Raw genomic sequence first — 16452 nt, 5'->3', positions numbered from 1 at the left:
CATCAACTTGTATTCGATCAACTTACTTTTATTCGTTGACTTGGGGCTGTGTCTGCTCTTCTCCTTTTTCATATGAAGCATTAGTGGGTATGATACGGCCACATTATGGCGACTAGAGTGTCACCGTTCAGACCTTCATTACACTCGTTATGTTTGATTTTATACAGATCAATTCGAAGTAATGGATGCCGTCCATCAAGAGTTCCGCCAATCGGCTATACCACTTTAACTATATGTCTTTAAAAGCCGAATCAAACTGAAGTCGGTGGAGCTCAGCGCTATAAGGGAATGATGGACACAGCATCACGGGAACCGGTTCCTGAAATCTGCAAACTTTTCAACGACCAGGACTGCATTTCAAGACAAGGTTTAACGTGGATGCTGTATTGTGGAGATCTGATGCAAACGGGCCAATATCGACAAAGTGAAAAGAGAGTTGCGTCAGAATAAGTCCAAGCTCGGACTCTAAGAGAACCACGGTACAGACCTTGGGAAGTTTGCCTTGACTGGGTCAAGCGACATTCAACGGTTCAAAAAGGCCGGCCACATTCAAAAATTGTGACTTGATTGTGGACTTTCAGAATCTCTATTGGAGCACCTCCTTAGCGAAATCTCCCCATTATCACTGCCTCTTTGATAAGTCTTTAATTCTCTAGTTATGTGTGCACCCTCTCAACGTCTTGCAAAGCGGCATGGACACCAACCTCTTAGTTGATGAAGACCTCTAGAAGCATTAGATCCTCTTCTGACTCAGACAAACACCAATTTTTGATATAAAGAGACTTCAACACCTCTGCTGGTCAAATTACATCTCGTACGCAATCTCGTGCACCTACCTTCTAGTTATGGAAAATAGTAACTTTTCATGTCAGTAGCAATAGTGTGTTATCTCCTTGTATCGAGCTACATTACATTTACCGAGCACTCAGCCTCTTGATAGCCTTTATTGGAGTAGCTCGTAAATAAATATCCACAGACAGTATACCCAGCTTTGCTCTTTCCACATCGCTACTTAAAGCTCATGACACCCAATATCAATTGACACCTCTTATCAAGAATTTTCCAGATCTACAGAAAATACTCTAAATCAGGCTCTATCAGTCGCCGCACCGGTCCGAATCTACGGCGGAGTTCGGAAAATCCCCATACTAGCGGTCACGAAAAACCCTCGTAAAAAAGCTGTCTAACTAGAAAACGGCTAAAAATATGTGTTCTGTACTGCATATATGACGCATCTCCCAAGTCCGCTTACATAAGCGCACTTTGAACATCACCACTAAAGAAGCCAAAAACGTCAAGTTCCTGGCACAAAAGGCTTCTTGACGGATCTCGAGGCGAAGCCACGCGGCTGAATAGGTCATGGACGCAAAACACCACGGTAAAGAAAAACAATGCGCCCAGGTTTTTTCCAACAGTATTCGAGACATCATCTCGAAGAAGGTTGGCTTTTAGCACAATTAAATAGATTCAAAAAAAGTCAAAGTTTTCAAATCAATATTTTCAAATTGAAGTTCTCAAATGTCTCAACTAAAGATCCCTCTCCATCTCTAAGTGAGACTGAGGCGCACGGCTATGGGCTTATGTAAGCGCCGTTGCAACCTTAGCTATTTTGCAGCTAATGTTACGTAAGCGCCGTTGAAACATCCAGGAACCCAGACGATCACTATAAAGATAAACCGTTTCCACCTCAAGGGTCTCAAGTCATTCACAATCATGGGTTTCCAACATTCCGACTCGGGCATAGCCGCATCAATCTTTTTTGCCCTCTACACCATCTACTGTGCCTTCATGGTCTACATCATCTACAAGAAAGGCTTCAAGACGGTCTACTCATTCCTCATTACCTTCCCTGTCTTTCGTTTTGGGTCGCAATTGTGTGGTATGGTGTTTTCCATAGTGGGATTCGAGCATTGGCAATGGCTCATTGCATACTTGGTCTTGGGTGCTGAAGGTTACTTTGTGCTTATCTTGAGTTCGTTTACTTTCGTGACCCATGCTCAAAAGCTCGAGTTCGGTCACTCTTGGGTAACTGATACTCGTCTGCACCTACTGTGTCTTCCCTTTGTGAAGTCCTACTCGTCCTTGTTCCATTTTCTTTTGATTCCAGCAAATTCCTTGGTTATTGCAGGAGGGACTATGCTTACAGGTGTGGACGACCTTGACGCTGAAAAGGGCAAGGTTGACGCTTCAAAAGCTATGAGAACGACAGGTCAAACGATTTTCCTCATGATGACGGTTCTTGTGCTTGTCTTTGCTTCTTACGCATACAAGAAGGAACGAGTTCGCAACCACTTCAACATTTCTGTCCTATTCGCTTGTCCGTTCTTAGTCGTCAGAGGTATATTTGGTATCCTTTCCATTTACATTGAGGACATGAACTATTTCCAGTTCTCTAACTACAGTGCTTCAGGCATCAATCACAAGTTGGTTGTGTATGAGTACGTACTTTCCACAACTATGGAGTTTGTGGCGTCCATGTTTATCTTAAGTAACTTCTTCTTGGATAAGAGCAAGAGTAAGCAGGATGTGGAGAGTCTGGAGTCGTGCAGTCTGGACCAGGCTTTCGTCGATAGCGAGAAACATTGAAATAAATGGTAAAGTTTTGACCTTGCACTGTAAACTTTTGACATATCACCTTCAACTATTCTTCAAAGTCCTTATCTCTGAATTTGCCGAAATTCAAACGTCACTGACACCTCGTAATTAGACTTCTGGCGCAGTCGTACGTCAAGATTTTGACACAATGCTGCATGAACGATACGTCTTCCAACGCCTCTTACGTAAGCGCAAGTCCAACATTTCCACCCAAGATAAGGCACGTTTGAAGGGAGGAGGTGGGATCTAGTAACTTTAAGCGAAAAAGAATCGAAGGGTCTTCACATCGAGAAGGGTGAAGCTTTAGGCATCTCGTAAATATTAGAATATCTCTTTTTCCCCAAAATCTGTCAATCAGCCCTCGAACAATACGTTTTTCCATCGCAATGTCATAGATAGCTTCAAATGCTTGATGGTGATGATAGCGGCAAAGTTCGACTTGCGCTTACGTAAGCGCTACTCAGCCGCTCCATAATTGTGCCACAATGAAGGCTTAAACACCGGTTGCAATGATCCAAAACCTCAACTTCACTATAAAAATGTCCAAAGCTTTCAATGAATTCAAAAGCTCATCTTTATTATGGCACTAAAGCACACTGACTCGGGTGTCGCTGCGGCGGTTTTCCTTGCACTTTACGCCATCTATGCCTTAGTGATGGTCTACATTGTATATGTCAAGGGTTTCAAAACCGTATACACATTTCTCATGTCCTTTCCGTTTATCCGGTTCGGGTCTCAATTATGCGGATTGGTGTTCGCCATCAAGGGAATTGAACATTACAAATGGCTTATTGCTTACTTGGTTCTCGGGCAGAAGGCTACTTTGTGCTTATCTTATCGGCATTTTTATTTTTGGTTCATGCTCAGAAGCGTAAGAATGGCTACTCGTGGTTGGAAAAATCCCAGTCTTTTTTAAAGGAGAACCCATTGGGAAACTCGTATGCTGCAATATTTCACTGGGTTTTGGTTCCAGCTAATGCTATGGTCATTGCTGGAGGCTCCATGCTCACGGGAATCGAGAATTATGATGCAGAAAGAAAGAAGGTCAGGATATCCAAGGGATTGAGGACCACTGGTCAGTCCTTGTTCCTTTCCTTGACCATAATCATCCTTCTTCTTGGATTGAATGCCTTCAAAAAGGAGAAGGTTCGAAACCACTTCAACATCACGATTCTCCTCGCCTCTCCATTCCTAATCGTCAGAGGTGTCTTTGGTATTCTATCCATCTACATCGAGAACATGAACTACTACCAGCTTTCCAACTACAGCGGTGCAGGCATCAACCATATGTTGGTGATATACGAGTACGTGCTTTCCACCACTATGGAGTTTGCAGCCTCCATATTCATTGTCAGTAACTTCTTTTTGGAAAAACAAGCAGATAGGGACGCTGACAAAGATGAAGAGAAGCAGAAGAAGAAAAAGAAGAGGGACCTGGACGACGAGAGTTCCGATGACAGTCTTGTTCGACAAGACCTGAAGAATCTGAATAATCTGGGTGCCGGCAGTATGGATGACGATCTCGATGACGACGACAGCGGCACATTATGGGGATTGCTAGGTTAAAGCCTGAATAGGCATTTGTTGGGAATCGCATTTCCAACTTTTCACTTTTTTGTTGCTTTTGATGCTCTGATTGGATAAACTATCCGAGCGGTTTTTGACGTTGACGTGCGGCTGTATTGCGCTTTTGTGCGTCGTTGTCAATATGGCTTGCCATAGAGATAAGTCTGATTAGAATGTGGGGGCTTTTATTTTGGCAACGTTTTTGCGGCTTTACTGATTAGCCGTGCCTTTTACGATTTTGAAGAGCTTTCCAAAAAGACTTTTCAAAAAAGTGGTATGTTGCCTCGATGACCCAACAGGGCGCTTGGGAACGAAACACGCTTTTTTCTTTCCCCTCATGAAATCTCGAAAGACATGTTTAGCCGGATCTAAACTCTGCTTACCCTCCGGAAATCGAATTCCGCCCAAACGCCTTTTGTGTAGATAGACCACTCCCCCACGTTGAACTCATGATTTATCTTGCTCACATGTCGGATAATTACACAATCACCTTCCTCGGTTTGCAAATTGACAGTAGTTGCTCAAGTATGCTCTTTACCATGATTCGAGATTTCAGAGGAAGACTTTGTCCAGTTACTGTCTTTGCGTAGAGAAGGCAGGCTCTTCTCAATCTTCCATTCAACTTTCCAAATCGCGTCGCCAAATAAACAGCCGTTATCTATGCAGCTGAGACGCGTGGGGCCGGCTGGGCCTTGTGGAAAACAGATCGATGAGTCAGCCGCTGTACATGGTCTTTCCGCATGTATCCTATCTCCTGAGGCAAAAGATGTGATGTCACATGGAGGGCTCCAGACGGGTAGATTCTCGGATTTAGACAGAAGGAATCTACGTGATTTAGGTGCCCGTGCGGAGTATGAAACACTACGGCTTCTCTATCGGCACAGCGTCAATGTAGCAGTAGACAGAGTAATATCGTGAATTTTTTACTGGCTCGATACGCCATGAGGCTCTTCACGCCACGTTCAAAATTCAATTAGTGATTATTAGTGATTCGCCAATCCCGCAGATGCCTTCAGAGAAACCTTGCCACATTTATCTTCTCAAACCTGTCACATTATCTAATCTTCTGCCACAGATAGGTGTTCCACTGCAAACCTTAAAGCCACTATTTATCGAGATTCCACCTCAACGCTGTGTACCCAAAGTTCCAAAACCTGCCCTCAGCGGTTGTCTGGCTTTCGATAAAACTTTGATGTTGTGGAGCCGCCTGGATGCACGGACCACTGCAGTATCTGCACCTCTGCTGACAGCTGCATTACCGAGACATGGCCATAGCATTTTGGGCTGTAGATACGCGGAATCTTCGATAATCAGGCGCTGTACCAGCAGGGTCTACCTTCCACATTGCACGTTAGCAGCAGTCTCAATGGAAATTGAGTTCCGAGCGGTCTTCATCGATTTTACCGCCAGCAAAATATAAAGCCGCCTGGAAATCCTCTCATTTCTACATCACCAATGCTTTCCTTGTTCCCCCTCCTCTCTTTGGCCCTCTCAGTCCAGGCCATGGCTATCAAGCCCACCGAAGTCTCCAACGACCTCGTCAAAAAGTCGGGACCCAAGGTGTTGAAGTTGGACTTTGGTGTTCACAGATCCTCTGCTAACATCACCAAGAGAGACACTCCTGATGAGGATCTCGACAACAGCAGAGACATTCGTTACCTCATGGACATGTACCTTGGATCGAACAAGCAGAAGGTTGAGGTGGACATTGACACCGGTTCTTCTGACCTTTGGGTGCACAATGCCAAAGGTGGTGCTGCTTTTGGAGGCGCTTTCAACGAAGATCAGTCCAGCACCCTCCAGCACCTCAACAAGGATTTCTCCATCGGCTACTTGGACGGCTCTGGTGTCGATGGTGAGTTTGTGAAGGACACCGTCACTCTTGAAGACGGAACCTCCATCAACAACTTCCAGTTTGCCGTTACCAATGGTAAGGACGATCTGCACCGCCCTCCAATCTTTGGAATTGGCAGAAAGGGTTTGGAGTCTGTTTCGACCCAGGACCAGTACGACAACTTCCCGTTGGCTTTGGTCGATGCTGGAATCATCGAGAAGCCTTCGTACTCCATCTACATGACGGGAGATGGCGGTGATAAGGGCCTGGTGCTCTTTGGCGGTATAGACAGAGCAAAGTATTCTGGTGATTTGGTTACCTATCCCATGAGCCACCCAACTCGGTCTTTGATCAAGTTGAACACAGTCAACTTCAACGGTAACACCTACGATATCAACCACAGCGTCAACATGGACACTGGCACTTCTTGGCTTATTTTGCCCGAGGCTGTCGTCAATGACCTTACCAGCCTTTTTGGTGCCTCGGTGAAGAGCAACGGTGACAAGTACATTTCCTGTGACCAGCCCACCGACAAATTTGTGACTTTTGACTTTGGCGACAGCCAGATCCAGTTGTCTTACGCTGATCTTGTCGTGAGGCCCTTCAAGGGATCCTGTCTCTTGGGCGTCAGTGCTGCTACTACTGACTCTATGCTTTTGGGTGACGTCTTTTTGAGAAAGACTTACACCTACTTTGACTTGGAGGCCGGTACTGTTGCCATTGCTCCTGCTATTGACACCGAGAACACTGACATTATCCAGGCTTGATGAGCGGAGTTTTAGATTGGTTTTTTAACTAAAATTGTTATCATGATGTTTGTCTGTTGACGCAACTGTCGTACATTTGTCGTTGTAGCCGCCGTACATGGACTCGACAATAGGGTTGCTTTTCCGAACCAGGCTTTTCGGACCGTATGTGCTGCAACGCCCCTGGGAATTAGCATATTTTTTCTTGGTATACGTCACTCGGGTCAAGTTGAAAGAAGCGTTTCAATTTGTGTAATCTGGAGCACCTCCTTTTCTCTTCCGCTCATGTCCGCCCGACCACCATTCACATGCTACTTTTCTCTGCTTCAAAAATCCGCTGCATAAAGTTCTCTTGCATATCGAAGCGTTGATAAAAGGTACAGCCGTTATCTTCCTCTGAATGCCGCTTAGCCAATCATAGATACCAACTGCACCTCGCTTACTACCTCACGGAATAGGTCCTGTTACCTTACATCGGGCAGAAGGTGTGGAAACTGGAAGCGAAAGCCGTACAATGGCACGGACCGGGTTGTGGAACCATGCTTATCATTGCTCATAATGTTACACTAAGCTTGACAAAGCAGAAGCAATCTACCTGCGTGGAAAGGTGGATTTTGATTCGATGATATCTCGAGATACTGAACCGCTGTGCATTGTGTAGAGAGGATTTATTCACTGGAAGTTTTCCTGGAAGCCTATACTTCACCTCCGGCTTCTGTGTAACCTAGCATTAACTGTATAAATATCCGAAGTAGTCTTAGATCAACAGCCATCATGGTTTCTCTCATTCCTCTTCTTACATTGGCCTTGTCCGTTCTGGGCTTGGCTATCAGACAGCCTGATTCTCAAGCCGAGCTTGCCCCAAGATCCGGCCCAAAGGTGTTGCAATTGGACCTCAACATCGACAAATCCAAGCCAAGCGGAAAAAGAGATGGATCTGCTCCAAAGGTGTTGCAATTGGATTTCAACGTTGACAGATCAAGCAGAAAGAGAGATGCCACTGCCGAAATCGACGACAACAGAGACGTTCGTTACTTCATGGACATGTACTTTGGTTCCAACAAGCAGAAGGTCCAGGTGGAGATCGACACGGGATCCTCTGATCTTTGGGTCCACGACGAGATCTACGGCCCATCCTACGAAGGCTATTTCAAACAGTCGGAGTCTGACACTTTCAACTACATCAACGAGAAATTCGAGATCCACTACTTCGACGGCTCTGCTTGTTATGGTCAGTTCGGCACGGACAATGTTGCCTTAGAGGACGGAACTGTCGTGAAGGATTTCCAATTCGCTGTTGTCAACAAAGCCACTGACAGAGGCACTCCAGCTATCTTTGGTATTTCCAGAAAGGTTCAGGAAAACGCTAAGCATCAGTACGACAACTTCCCATATGCTTTGGTGACCCAGGGTATCATCGACAAGCCAGCTTACTCCATCTACATGTCTAAGGAAGGCGGTGACAAGGGTCTGGTTCTTTTTGGTGGTATTGACAAGAAGAAGTACGAGGGTTCTTTGGTATCCTTCCCCATTAGCGACGACTACTTCTGTGACATTACACTTGAGAGTCTTGATGTGGACGGCAAGGAGTACTCTCTTAGCAAGTCTGCCATGTTGGACACCGGTACCTCTTGGAACTTCTTCCCTGATGAAATTGTTGACGACATCAGCGACAGGCTTGGTGCTAAGATCAACGATGATGGTGACAGAGTCATTGACTGTAACCAGCCCACTGACAAGTACATCACCTTCAACTTTGGCACCCAAGAAATCCAATTGACCTACGCCGACTTTGTCGTGAGACCGTTCAAAAACGGCTGTCTTGCGGGTATTAGCTACTGGAATCCTAAAAACGGTATTATTTTGGGTGATGTCTTCTTGAGGCGCACTTATACCGTGTACGATTTTGAGTCCGACACCATTTCCATTGCCCAGGCCGTGGACACCGACGAGTCTGATATTGTTCAGATTCCATGAGTCCACTTTGCTAGAATACAAAAAGTTAAATGGAAAGCTTCATTTTATTTGTTCAAAGGAATGTAAGGCACTAGGGTGCGGTTTGAAAAAAATGGCTGCAAACGTGCGGCTCGGTCAAAAATGAAAAACCAGCTTTCACTCAGAATTAACCTAGAAACTCTCTTTTCTTGCAAAATCGTCGTTGATAAACACTTCTGACTCCACGCTGACGCTGATTCGGTGCAGCGGCTCCTCGATGGTCAGAAAGACGAAATCAACCACCAACTTGTATTGGTGAGATAACACAGCAGTAGCAAAAGTGGTCAGGGTTTGTGGAACAGCAACCTCAAACCATTCAGGGGGACATTGAAAAATGTAGTGCTTTTGATGGCCACTGTGGTCTTCTGGTTGTGAAACATGGTATAGCTCAAAGGTGATATCCTCATTGAGGTCCTCATCCAAGATTTCCTTGGTCTTCACCTTCGAGGTGGTGAGCGAAACGTCTGTCAAAGTAGATGATTCCAGCAGTTTGCCATCGCTTTCTGTGGTTTTTGGATACTCCACCTCCTCCACGAGCGAAACCTTCACCAACTGACATCGGATTTTGATTTTATCGGGTAGCTCAGCCACTCTCCTTGGAAAGGAGAGCCCGAGTGAAAAACTCACGTCTCTGTTGAGCATTTCTCCGGGCCTGATGTGTCTTGTGAGACTTACAGCACCATCGTCTTTCATAGGATAGGCACGGAAGAACGCACAAGCAGTAACTCTCAGACCAAGCGAGAGAACAACAGCTTCGTCTCCAAAAGCATCTACCCGCATTCTCCAGGCCAATTCTCCAGGAATTTGTGCTTCGACCAGGTACATCTGCTCGCTTGTTAGGAAAGCTGGAGGTATCGAGGTTTTGGCAGGTCTGACTCGAATTTGACAGGGTGAGTACGAAATCTTGGGATCGAGACCGGTCATGGGGTCTACAAGCGTATCCTCATTTGCAAGGGGAAGAACTAGGTAGGATACAGCGATGAAGTCACCGTTCTGGGTCTCATGGGTATATGAAGGTGGAAGCAAGAAGGTAGGCGGTGGAACCAATTCTGCCTCTTCTGGCACTTCAACCCTTTTGCATTCACATAGCGTGTTCTTATCTGGGATCTCTACCCGGCTTTCAATCTCATACCGGCCTTTCTCGAGATTGAGTTTGGAGTCGATATTGAGCTCAAACGCTCTGAACAAGAACCGGTGATAATAGTCATTGGCAGGAACAAGCGTAGATGGGCTTTCTACCTGTTTCTGTGGAGCAAATGCACTGGTGATTACGTACCCCAGAAGTGTCAAAATGAGGCTGCTTATCACTATGGGCTCCTCGATATCTAGCACCACCTTGACTGGCACAAAGTCGCCAGACAGGAAGATGGCGTCGTTCACCACCTCGGCAGCGATTCTGTTGACCATTGAATTTGCAAAACTCTATTTCTTAGCTCTTGATTATAGCTCTCGATTATATACGGCAGAACCCCTCACACATTGCCGTTGGAAACGGCGAGGCACAAGGCAACTCCAAGCAACAAAGAACAATTCATGATGCAGCTTCATGCCGAGAACCGCATCAAAACACTGTAAAAGCAGTCTATGACGGATAGGAGAAGCAAGAAAGCACCTCAATCGCGGTCGATCCTACAAGGAAAGGACATATCGATTCCGTACATTAGAGTGAAGCTATGTGAATGTTTCACAATTTGGAGCAGTGTTTCATGTTGCATTGTCGGTACCTTTCCCAGACACCAAGAGCTCGATGGAATCATGACTCTCACTGTTCATGTTGTCTGAAACAGGTTGTGGCCTCTTTTTACCAAGAAGCACCCCGGTAACCGTCTTGATAGCCTCTCTGCCCTGCCAGAGGGGAACGAGGATTATGTAGCCAGCCGCAAGAACCGCCCAGATTATGTTCACCACAATGAAAAATACAAAGGCACCTTTGGTCAGCTCATATCCACTGCCGTACAAGGCGAGCGGAATAAGAATGTGGCAGCCAAAAAGAATAATGATGTTTGCAAAAGCACTCATCCAGACCTGCTTTTTGAGTACATTCTTCTCGGAGTCAGTCACCTTGGCGGCCTCTCTTCCTTCTTCATCCACATCGTCTGCCATGACAATTTCGATGGAGAGGATGTTCATATCGTAGTCATGCTGTTCTGGCTTGAGGAGGGTGATGATGACAACGTAGATGGGGCACGAGCCGAGGGCCACGATATTGCCAATAAATGTAGCCTCTGTGATCATCAAGGTGTCTTTGTTGATCACCCCTTCTCCCCAATGGTGGGTTGCGCCGATCCAGCAGAGCAACCCTGATAGTGTCGCTAATGGAGCACCCACTATCAACGACGTTGTCGTCATTCTGCTCCAAAAAACAGCCAAAATGACAATACTGACTGTTGGCGTCAAGATAATCCCACGAAGCTGAGAAGCCATCCCACAGTTACACCAACATAGTTGAGCACTGTCGCCAAAGCCGCCATGAAAATACCAAATCCCACCACAAAAGCATGGGCTGCTCTCACAAGCTGTTTTCCCGTTGCATCCGGCTTGAAGTACGTCCGGTAGAGATCGTACGTTGCTATCGACGAGAAGGCAATAAGCTCAGCGGAAGTTGCAGATGTCACCGACATGAAAAGCATCGCCAAGGCTGCAGCGGCTCCACTCTTGCCAAATATCGCTGTCATTCCATAAATGACGGGAAGCCCAGCATCAACCTCAAAGTCGGTAAGCGGATTGGGGTAGGTGACAGAAGCTGGATTGTTCAAAAGTGCCCTACAAGCGAGCCCAGCGGACAGACCCAAGGCCATGGGAATAATCCACCAGCACAAGCCTCCCATGAGGTATCCTTCAAACACAGAACGGGCATCTGAGGCTATAGCACGCTGGGCATAGCCCGGATCACCGAAAACAGAACACATGTTTCCTAGAGTGACAGACCAGGCAAGGAAGTTCATGTCCTTGTCTCTGAAACTAAGGTAGCTGTCGCCCGGAGCAGGAATGAGCTCCTGGGCCTCCACGAGAAGATCGTACATTCTGCTGGGCGACCCAATTAACGGAGACGAGCAGAAGATGTAGAAAATCATCACGAGAATGATACAGTATATGATCACCGTGTGGATCCAGTCAGACACAAAGGTTGCCTTGAGACCACCAAGAGCAGTGTACACTATGACACCCAAGGGAAGCAAAAACGACGCTGCCACGGTGTGCATCCCCGTTGTCACTGCAAAAGCCTGAGATCCTCCTAGTAGCAAAAGTGCCGATGTCAAGACGTTTGTTGCCATGCAATAGCACAAAAACACAATGTGGCCCCATTTTCCAAAGCGGAAGTGGAAAATCTCCGGGATGGTATGAGCAGCAGGGGCACGGCGTTTTATCTGGATCGCCAAAAACATGAAGAGCGTCACCTCCAAGGCTCCTCCGACAGCATAGAAGTAGCCTCCACTGATTCCATGGGCATAACTCCAGGCGCCCGAGGAAAGAAGCGTCGCGGGCCACGTCCATGCCGAAACTGTAGCAGACGAGATAAGACCCGCCTTGACGCTTCTGGAGGCGGTGGTGAATCTTTCTGAATTCTGGTGCTGGCCCATATACTTGGCCAACATTTTCGTTATAAACACCATGACAAGAGCAAAAGCCGCACCGAGGCCCACGGCAAAGCCGTAGCCGTAACTCTGGCCTAGAATGGGTTCCATATTCTTGGTAAGATATAGAATTCAAATTGAGTTGCCCTCTTATATAGTGGTGATTTTGCAGCCATATCGGTGCGGCGCTTGCATAAAGCAGTGCAGTATCTCCAGAACGAGAATGCCTCAGATCTCCTCAAGGCAACCGCTTTTCCAAGCCCCCCTACATCAATTGTTCGATCACGTATTCGGGATTTGACATCCGCTTTTAAGAGGGGTCGTTATAAGACATTCCGATAAGCCTCCCCATATAAGGCCAGACCTTCTGCTGTTTTGCTGTACAATGGTGTGGGAAGCTATCGCTAAGCGGAAGCAGGAATCCATCCTCGGTGGGATCCCACCAAAGTGGAGAGACGCTGGAATTGCTGAGAAAATGCAGCTTGCCGGGGAGACAAATACGAAACTTTTTTTGGATGCCGTTCTTCCCGAGGATGAAAATGCCATCACCAGTCTTTCCTTGGTGGATCTCCAGGGGAAGATCGCAGCAGGTGAATTATCAGCGTTAGAGGTTACCACAGCATACTGCCATAGGGCAGCTCTAGCTCATCAAATTGTCAATTGCTGCTCGGATATCTTCTTTGACGAGGCTTTCGAAAGGGCCAAAAAACTAGATCGAGTGTTTGCCAAAGACGGGATAGTAGGTCCGCTTCACGGTATCCCCATCTCCTTGAAAGATCAGGTGGACTTGACGGGCAAGGATTCCACCTTGGGGTACGTCTCGTTGGCTGGTAAGCCCAAAGCCAAAAACGCCCTTATCGCTGATCAATTGCTCGAAGCGGGTGCTGTCTTTTACGTGAAAACAGCTGTCCCCAGCTCCCTTATGGCCTCTGAGACATACTCCAATCTCATTGGCTACACTACAAATTCCTTGCATCTGGACTTCTCGGCAGGCGGCTCGTCAGGTGGTGAAGGGTCCTTGATCGCCGCTGGAGCCTCACCGTGTGGTTTAGGCACGGATATTGGCGGCAGCATCAGGATCCCTTCCTGCTTCCAGGGCTTGTATGCGTTGAAACCGGCCACCGGGCGCTTTTCGTATATGAACGTCACCAACGCCTCGAGTGGCCAGGAGTGTGTAGTTTCGGCAATCGGCCCGATGGCCCGCTCTCTCGAGGATGTGAAGTACGTTTCTAAAGTTTTGGTTGGGATGGCGGGGTGGAACTTGGATCCCAAGGTGCTTGCTGTTCCGTGGAGGGAGGAGGCTCAGAGACACTTTACTATTGGCATCTGGCATGCCTGTTCTGAGCTCAGACCTCAACCTCCAGTGACCAGGGCTCTTGAAGAGACAAAAGCAGCTTTGCAAGAAGCAGGCCATGAGGTGGTGGATATTGAAATCCCCATGCTGTTGAAGGCCATGGCCACGGCCACAAAAGTATATGTTGCGGACGCTGGAAAAGAGGCTTATGGGGAATGCAGCAAAACGGGTGAGCCGTTCATAAAAGCCGCTGTGGACTGTGTGCCATGGGATCTTTTTGGTAAACCTTTGGACACCAGTGCATGGTGGGATTTGTGCAATGAAGCGTACGCAATCAAGCAGGAGTTCTACTCTCACTGGCAGAATACTGCTCAGTTGACTGTGTCTGGAAAGCCTATAGATGCTATCGTGTGCCCCATTTGGCCTGTTCCGGCTGTGCTCAAATACGGCCCCAGCACTGAAAATTACACAGTGCCTTTTAACCTTTTTGACTGTGCTAGTACCGTTGTTCCTGTTGGTGAAGTGGACAAGCTGAGAGATGTCAAGGATCCGTCGTTTGTGGCCAGAAACGACGCCGAACAGAGCGTTTACGATATGTACGATCCGGAAAAGTTCCATAAATTGCCTGTTTGCCTTCAGGTGGTGACCAAAAAGCTCGAGGAGGAGAAATCGCTAGCTGTGGCGGAGGCCTTAGATCAGGCAGTACACGCCTCTCGGTAGCCTGGCAGTGCATAGCCGAGCTTTCGAAACGTGCGTCATGTGCTCAGCATATTTAGCCGATTTTAGTTCTTTGTTTTAAAAAACTCGTTGTAAATGCAGATTTGATGTTGATAAGTGTAGTCCATCCTCGGTCTTCTGTTTGCATCTCAAACGGGGCTTTCACCCCCTCCTACATAATCTGCACGATCTACAATAAGCGAGGTTCCCCCGGATGAATTATAAGATTCTGCGTTTGATGCGAAAAAATAATCAAATCCAATAATCACCAACTTTTTCCTTCTCTAAACAACATCGGTGCATCTCATCCAGTCCGTCTGACAGCCACATCTTGGCTAGAGTGCACTTGTGCCTGGTTTTTCTTGACCCTACAGATCTCCATCTTTTTGACGATTCGAAGACCATGAGGAAACTGGTGCTAATCCGCTGTGTTCCGTTGGCCCTAGTGGTGGCTTTGACCATCCTGTTCGTTTTGAACATCGCCGTGTTTCAGGGAAACCGGGAACATCGGACACTTACAGATCCGCTCGGTAAGATACTCGAGCATAATAAGGTGCCGAAAGAACAACGGTGCCAGGATTATTTTACACATTTGGCCAGCTCGCTAGATAGAGACGCCTTGTTGGAGAAGTCGACGCCGAGGAAGCAGTGGATCCGGACTTTTGTGGGGCATCTCCGAGCCTATGGAGCTTGTTTCCTAGAAAGCAATGTGAAGGTGAAGAATGGCATTGAGGATGTGGAAAGGAAGCTTTTTCCGCTTTTTTCAGGGAAAATGCCTGTGGTGACAAAGTGGGACGGTACAGTTGTGCCAGGACCAGAAAAGAAGGGTTCCTCTTTCTGGGGAAGAGTGAAAAACGGCTTTTCCAAGAAAGGAATCGTCTTCAGCATGAGCGACGCCGGGGTCGACGAAGCAAAACGGCTCCTCAGGGTGCTCCGGTTTCTAGAAAACGATTTGTCCATTCAAATGGTGCACAAGGGCGATCTTTCGCCAGATTCGATACAGAAGCTTGTTGAGGTTGCTCGAGCTGAGGTGGACTTTGAGTATGCCAAATCGTCGCTTTATCCACCCCAGGATGTCTATTTTGTGGATGCAAGTAGGGCTCTTGCTGACGGCGCCTCCAAGTACTTTCGTCGTTTTTCGAACAAGTGGGTAGCCTCCTTGTTCAACACCTTTGACGAGATGGTGCTTATGGACACAGATGTGGTGCCTTTTGTGAAGCCAAGAACGCTTTTCACTTACAAGGAATACCTGAAACACGGAGCCTACTTCTTCAGAGACAGACTCAGCAGCGAACGCACCTGGACCACTCCTATGGGTTTCTTCAGAAGCCTCCATCCCTCCTTAGAGGAGCAACGAGCATTTGATATTCATGACTATACCGATGTCGCTGAAGCCACGGGCTTTTTCCAGTCGAAATCAAAACACGTCATGGAAAGCGGCATGGTGGTGATGAAAAGATCAACACATTTGACCGGTTTGCTTATTTCCACGGCTTTACAGTTTTGGCACGAAACCAGTGGGCCTTTCTATGGTGATAAAGAGCTTTTCTGGCTTGGACAGATTTACGCTGGTCGGGCTCTATTTACATTTAATGAGCAGCCAGCTGCTGGTATAGGAGAGCTTCACGAGACGAAAAAGTCCTGGGAAGTTTGCTCAACCCAGCCTGCTCATTTTGATTCTGAACACAGGCTTCTTTGGATAAATGGCGGGCTACAAAAGTGCAAAAAAGGATATTATCAAAAAGACTTTGAAGCCCTCAAGTCGCTTAGAGAAAAGTACAAGACGCCAGAAGCTTTGCATGACCATTACCGATCTCCATCCAAGATAAATGGGGCTATCATCCCAAAACTGAAGCTGGGCTTCGTTCAGGATAAAACAAAAGGATGCATCGGATACGTATGGTGTGCCTCGGTTCCCAAAAATGAAGAAACTAATGCCGTGGTGAGGTTTAGCCAGGAGCAGACAACTTTAATTGAGCATATAGAACAGTTGTGGTACGGCGACGACTACAAAAAGTACATATAGATTACAGAACAAGTTTTATACATTAATAACTTTATTAGACGAAATTAAATCTGTGGTAACGATGATTAAGAAAATGCCGAGGCAATGGAAATGCCAAAAATGAA

General features: G+C 46.9%; 8 protein-coding genes across 8 annotated transcripts; 5 read left to right on the top strand and 3 right to left on the bottom strand. All coding sequences in view use genetic code 12, as the record gives it.

Annotated features, from left to right (window-relative positions):
- Positions 1-1713: 1713 nt before the first annotated feature.
- Positions 1714-2586, top strand: CXQ87_005026 (uncharacterized protein; the record flags this gene model as incomplete). The annotated part of the gene is made up of 1 exon (XM_025483455.1): positions 1714-2586. The coding sequence occupies one exon, from the start codon at positions 1714-1716 to the stop codon at positions 2584-2586; it is 873 nt and encodes a 290-aa protein (XP_025335690.1).
- Positions 2587-3378: 792 nt separating this feature from the next.
- On the top strand, positions 3379-4161 carry CXQ87_005025 (uncharacterized protein; the record flags this gene model as incomplete). The annotated part of the gene is made up of 1 exon (XM_025483454.1): positions 3379-4161. The coding sequence occupies one exon, from the start codon at positions 3379-3381 to the stop codon at positions 4159-4161; it is 783 nt and encodes a 260-aa protein (XP_025335689.1).
- A 1455-nt stretch (positions 4162-5616) lies between these two features.
- Positions 5617-6762, top strand: CXQ87_005024 (pepsin-like aspartic protease; the record flags this gene model as incomplete). Its single annotated transcript, XM_025483453.1, has 1 exon — positions 5617-6762. One exon carries the CDS (start codon positions 5617-5619, stop codon positions 6760-6762), a length of 1146 nt encoding a protein of 381 aa, XP_025335688.1.
- Positions 6763-7515: 753 nt separating this feature from the next.
- Positions 7516-8718, top strand: CXQ87_005023 (pepsin-like aspartic protease; the record flags this gene model as incomplete). Its single annotated transcript, XM_025483452.1, has 1 exon — positions 7516-8718. One exon carries the CDS (start codon positions 7516-7518, stop codon positions 8716-8718), a length of 1203 nt encoding a protein of 400 aa, XP_025335687.1.
- Positions 8719-8868: 150 nt separating this feature from the next.
- On the bottom strand, positions 8869-10143 carry CXQ87_005022 (uncharacterized protein; the record flags this gene model as incomplete). Its single annotated transcript, XM_025483451.1, has 1 exon — positions 8869-10143. One exon carries the CDS (start codon positions 10141-10143, stop codon positions 8869-8871), a length of 1275 nt encoding a protein of 424 aa, XP_025335686.1.
- A 297-nt stretch (positions 10144-10440) lies between these two features.
- Positions 10441-10971, bottom strand: CXQ87_005021 (uncharacterized protein; the record flags this gene model as incomplete). Its single annotated transcript, XM_025483450.1, has 1 exon — positions 10441-10971. The coding sequence occupies one exon, from the start codon at positions 10969-10971 to the stop codon at positions 10441-10443; it is 531 nt and encodes a 176-aa protein (XP_025335685.1).
- Positions 10972-11129: 158 nt separating this feature from the next.
- Positions 11130-12422, bottom strand: CXQ87_005020 (sodium:solute symporter family protein; the record flags this gene model as incomplete). The annotated part of the gene is made up of 1 exon (XM_025483449.1): positions 11130-12422. One exon carries the CDS (start codon positions 12420-12422, stop codon positions 11130-11132), a length of 1293 nt encoding a protein of 430 aa, XP_025335684.1.
- A 274-nt stretch (positions 12423-12696) lies between these two features.
- On the top strand, positions 12697-16348 carry CXQ87_005019 (uncharacterized protein; the record flags this gene model as incomplete). The annotated part of the gene is made up of 2 exons (XM_025483448.1): positions 12697-14321; positions 14647-16348. 2 exons carry the CDS (start codon positions 12697-12699, stop codon positions 16346-16348), a joined length of 3327 nt encoding a protein of 1108 aa, XP_025335683.1.
- Positions 16349-16452: the final 104 nt, after the last annotated feature.

Source organism: Candidozyma duobushaemuli (genome assembly GCF_002926085.2).
Source record: "Candidozyma duobushaemuli strain B09383 chromosome Unknown G_B09383, whole genome shotgun sequence".
Classification (NCBI taxonomy): Eukaryota; Fungi; Ascomycota; class Pichiomycetes; order Serinales; family Metschnikowiaceae; genus Candidozyma; species Candidozyma duobushaemuli.
The sequence above is the reverse complement of the archived record's forward strand: the minus strand, read 5'-3'. Positions and strand labels throughout refer to the sequence as shown.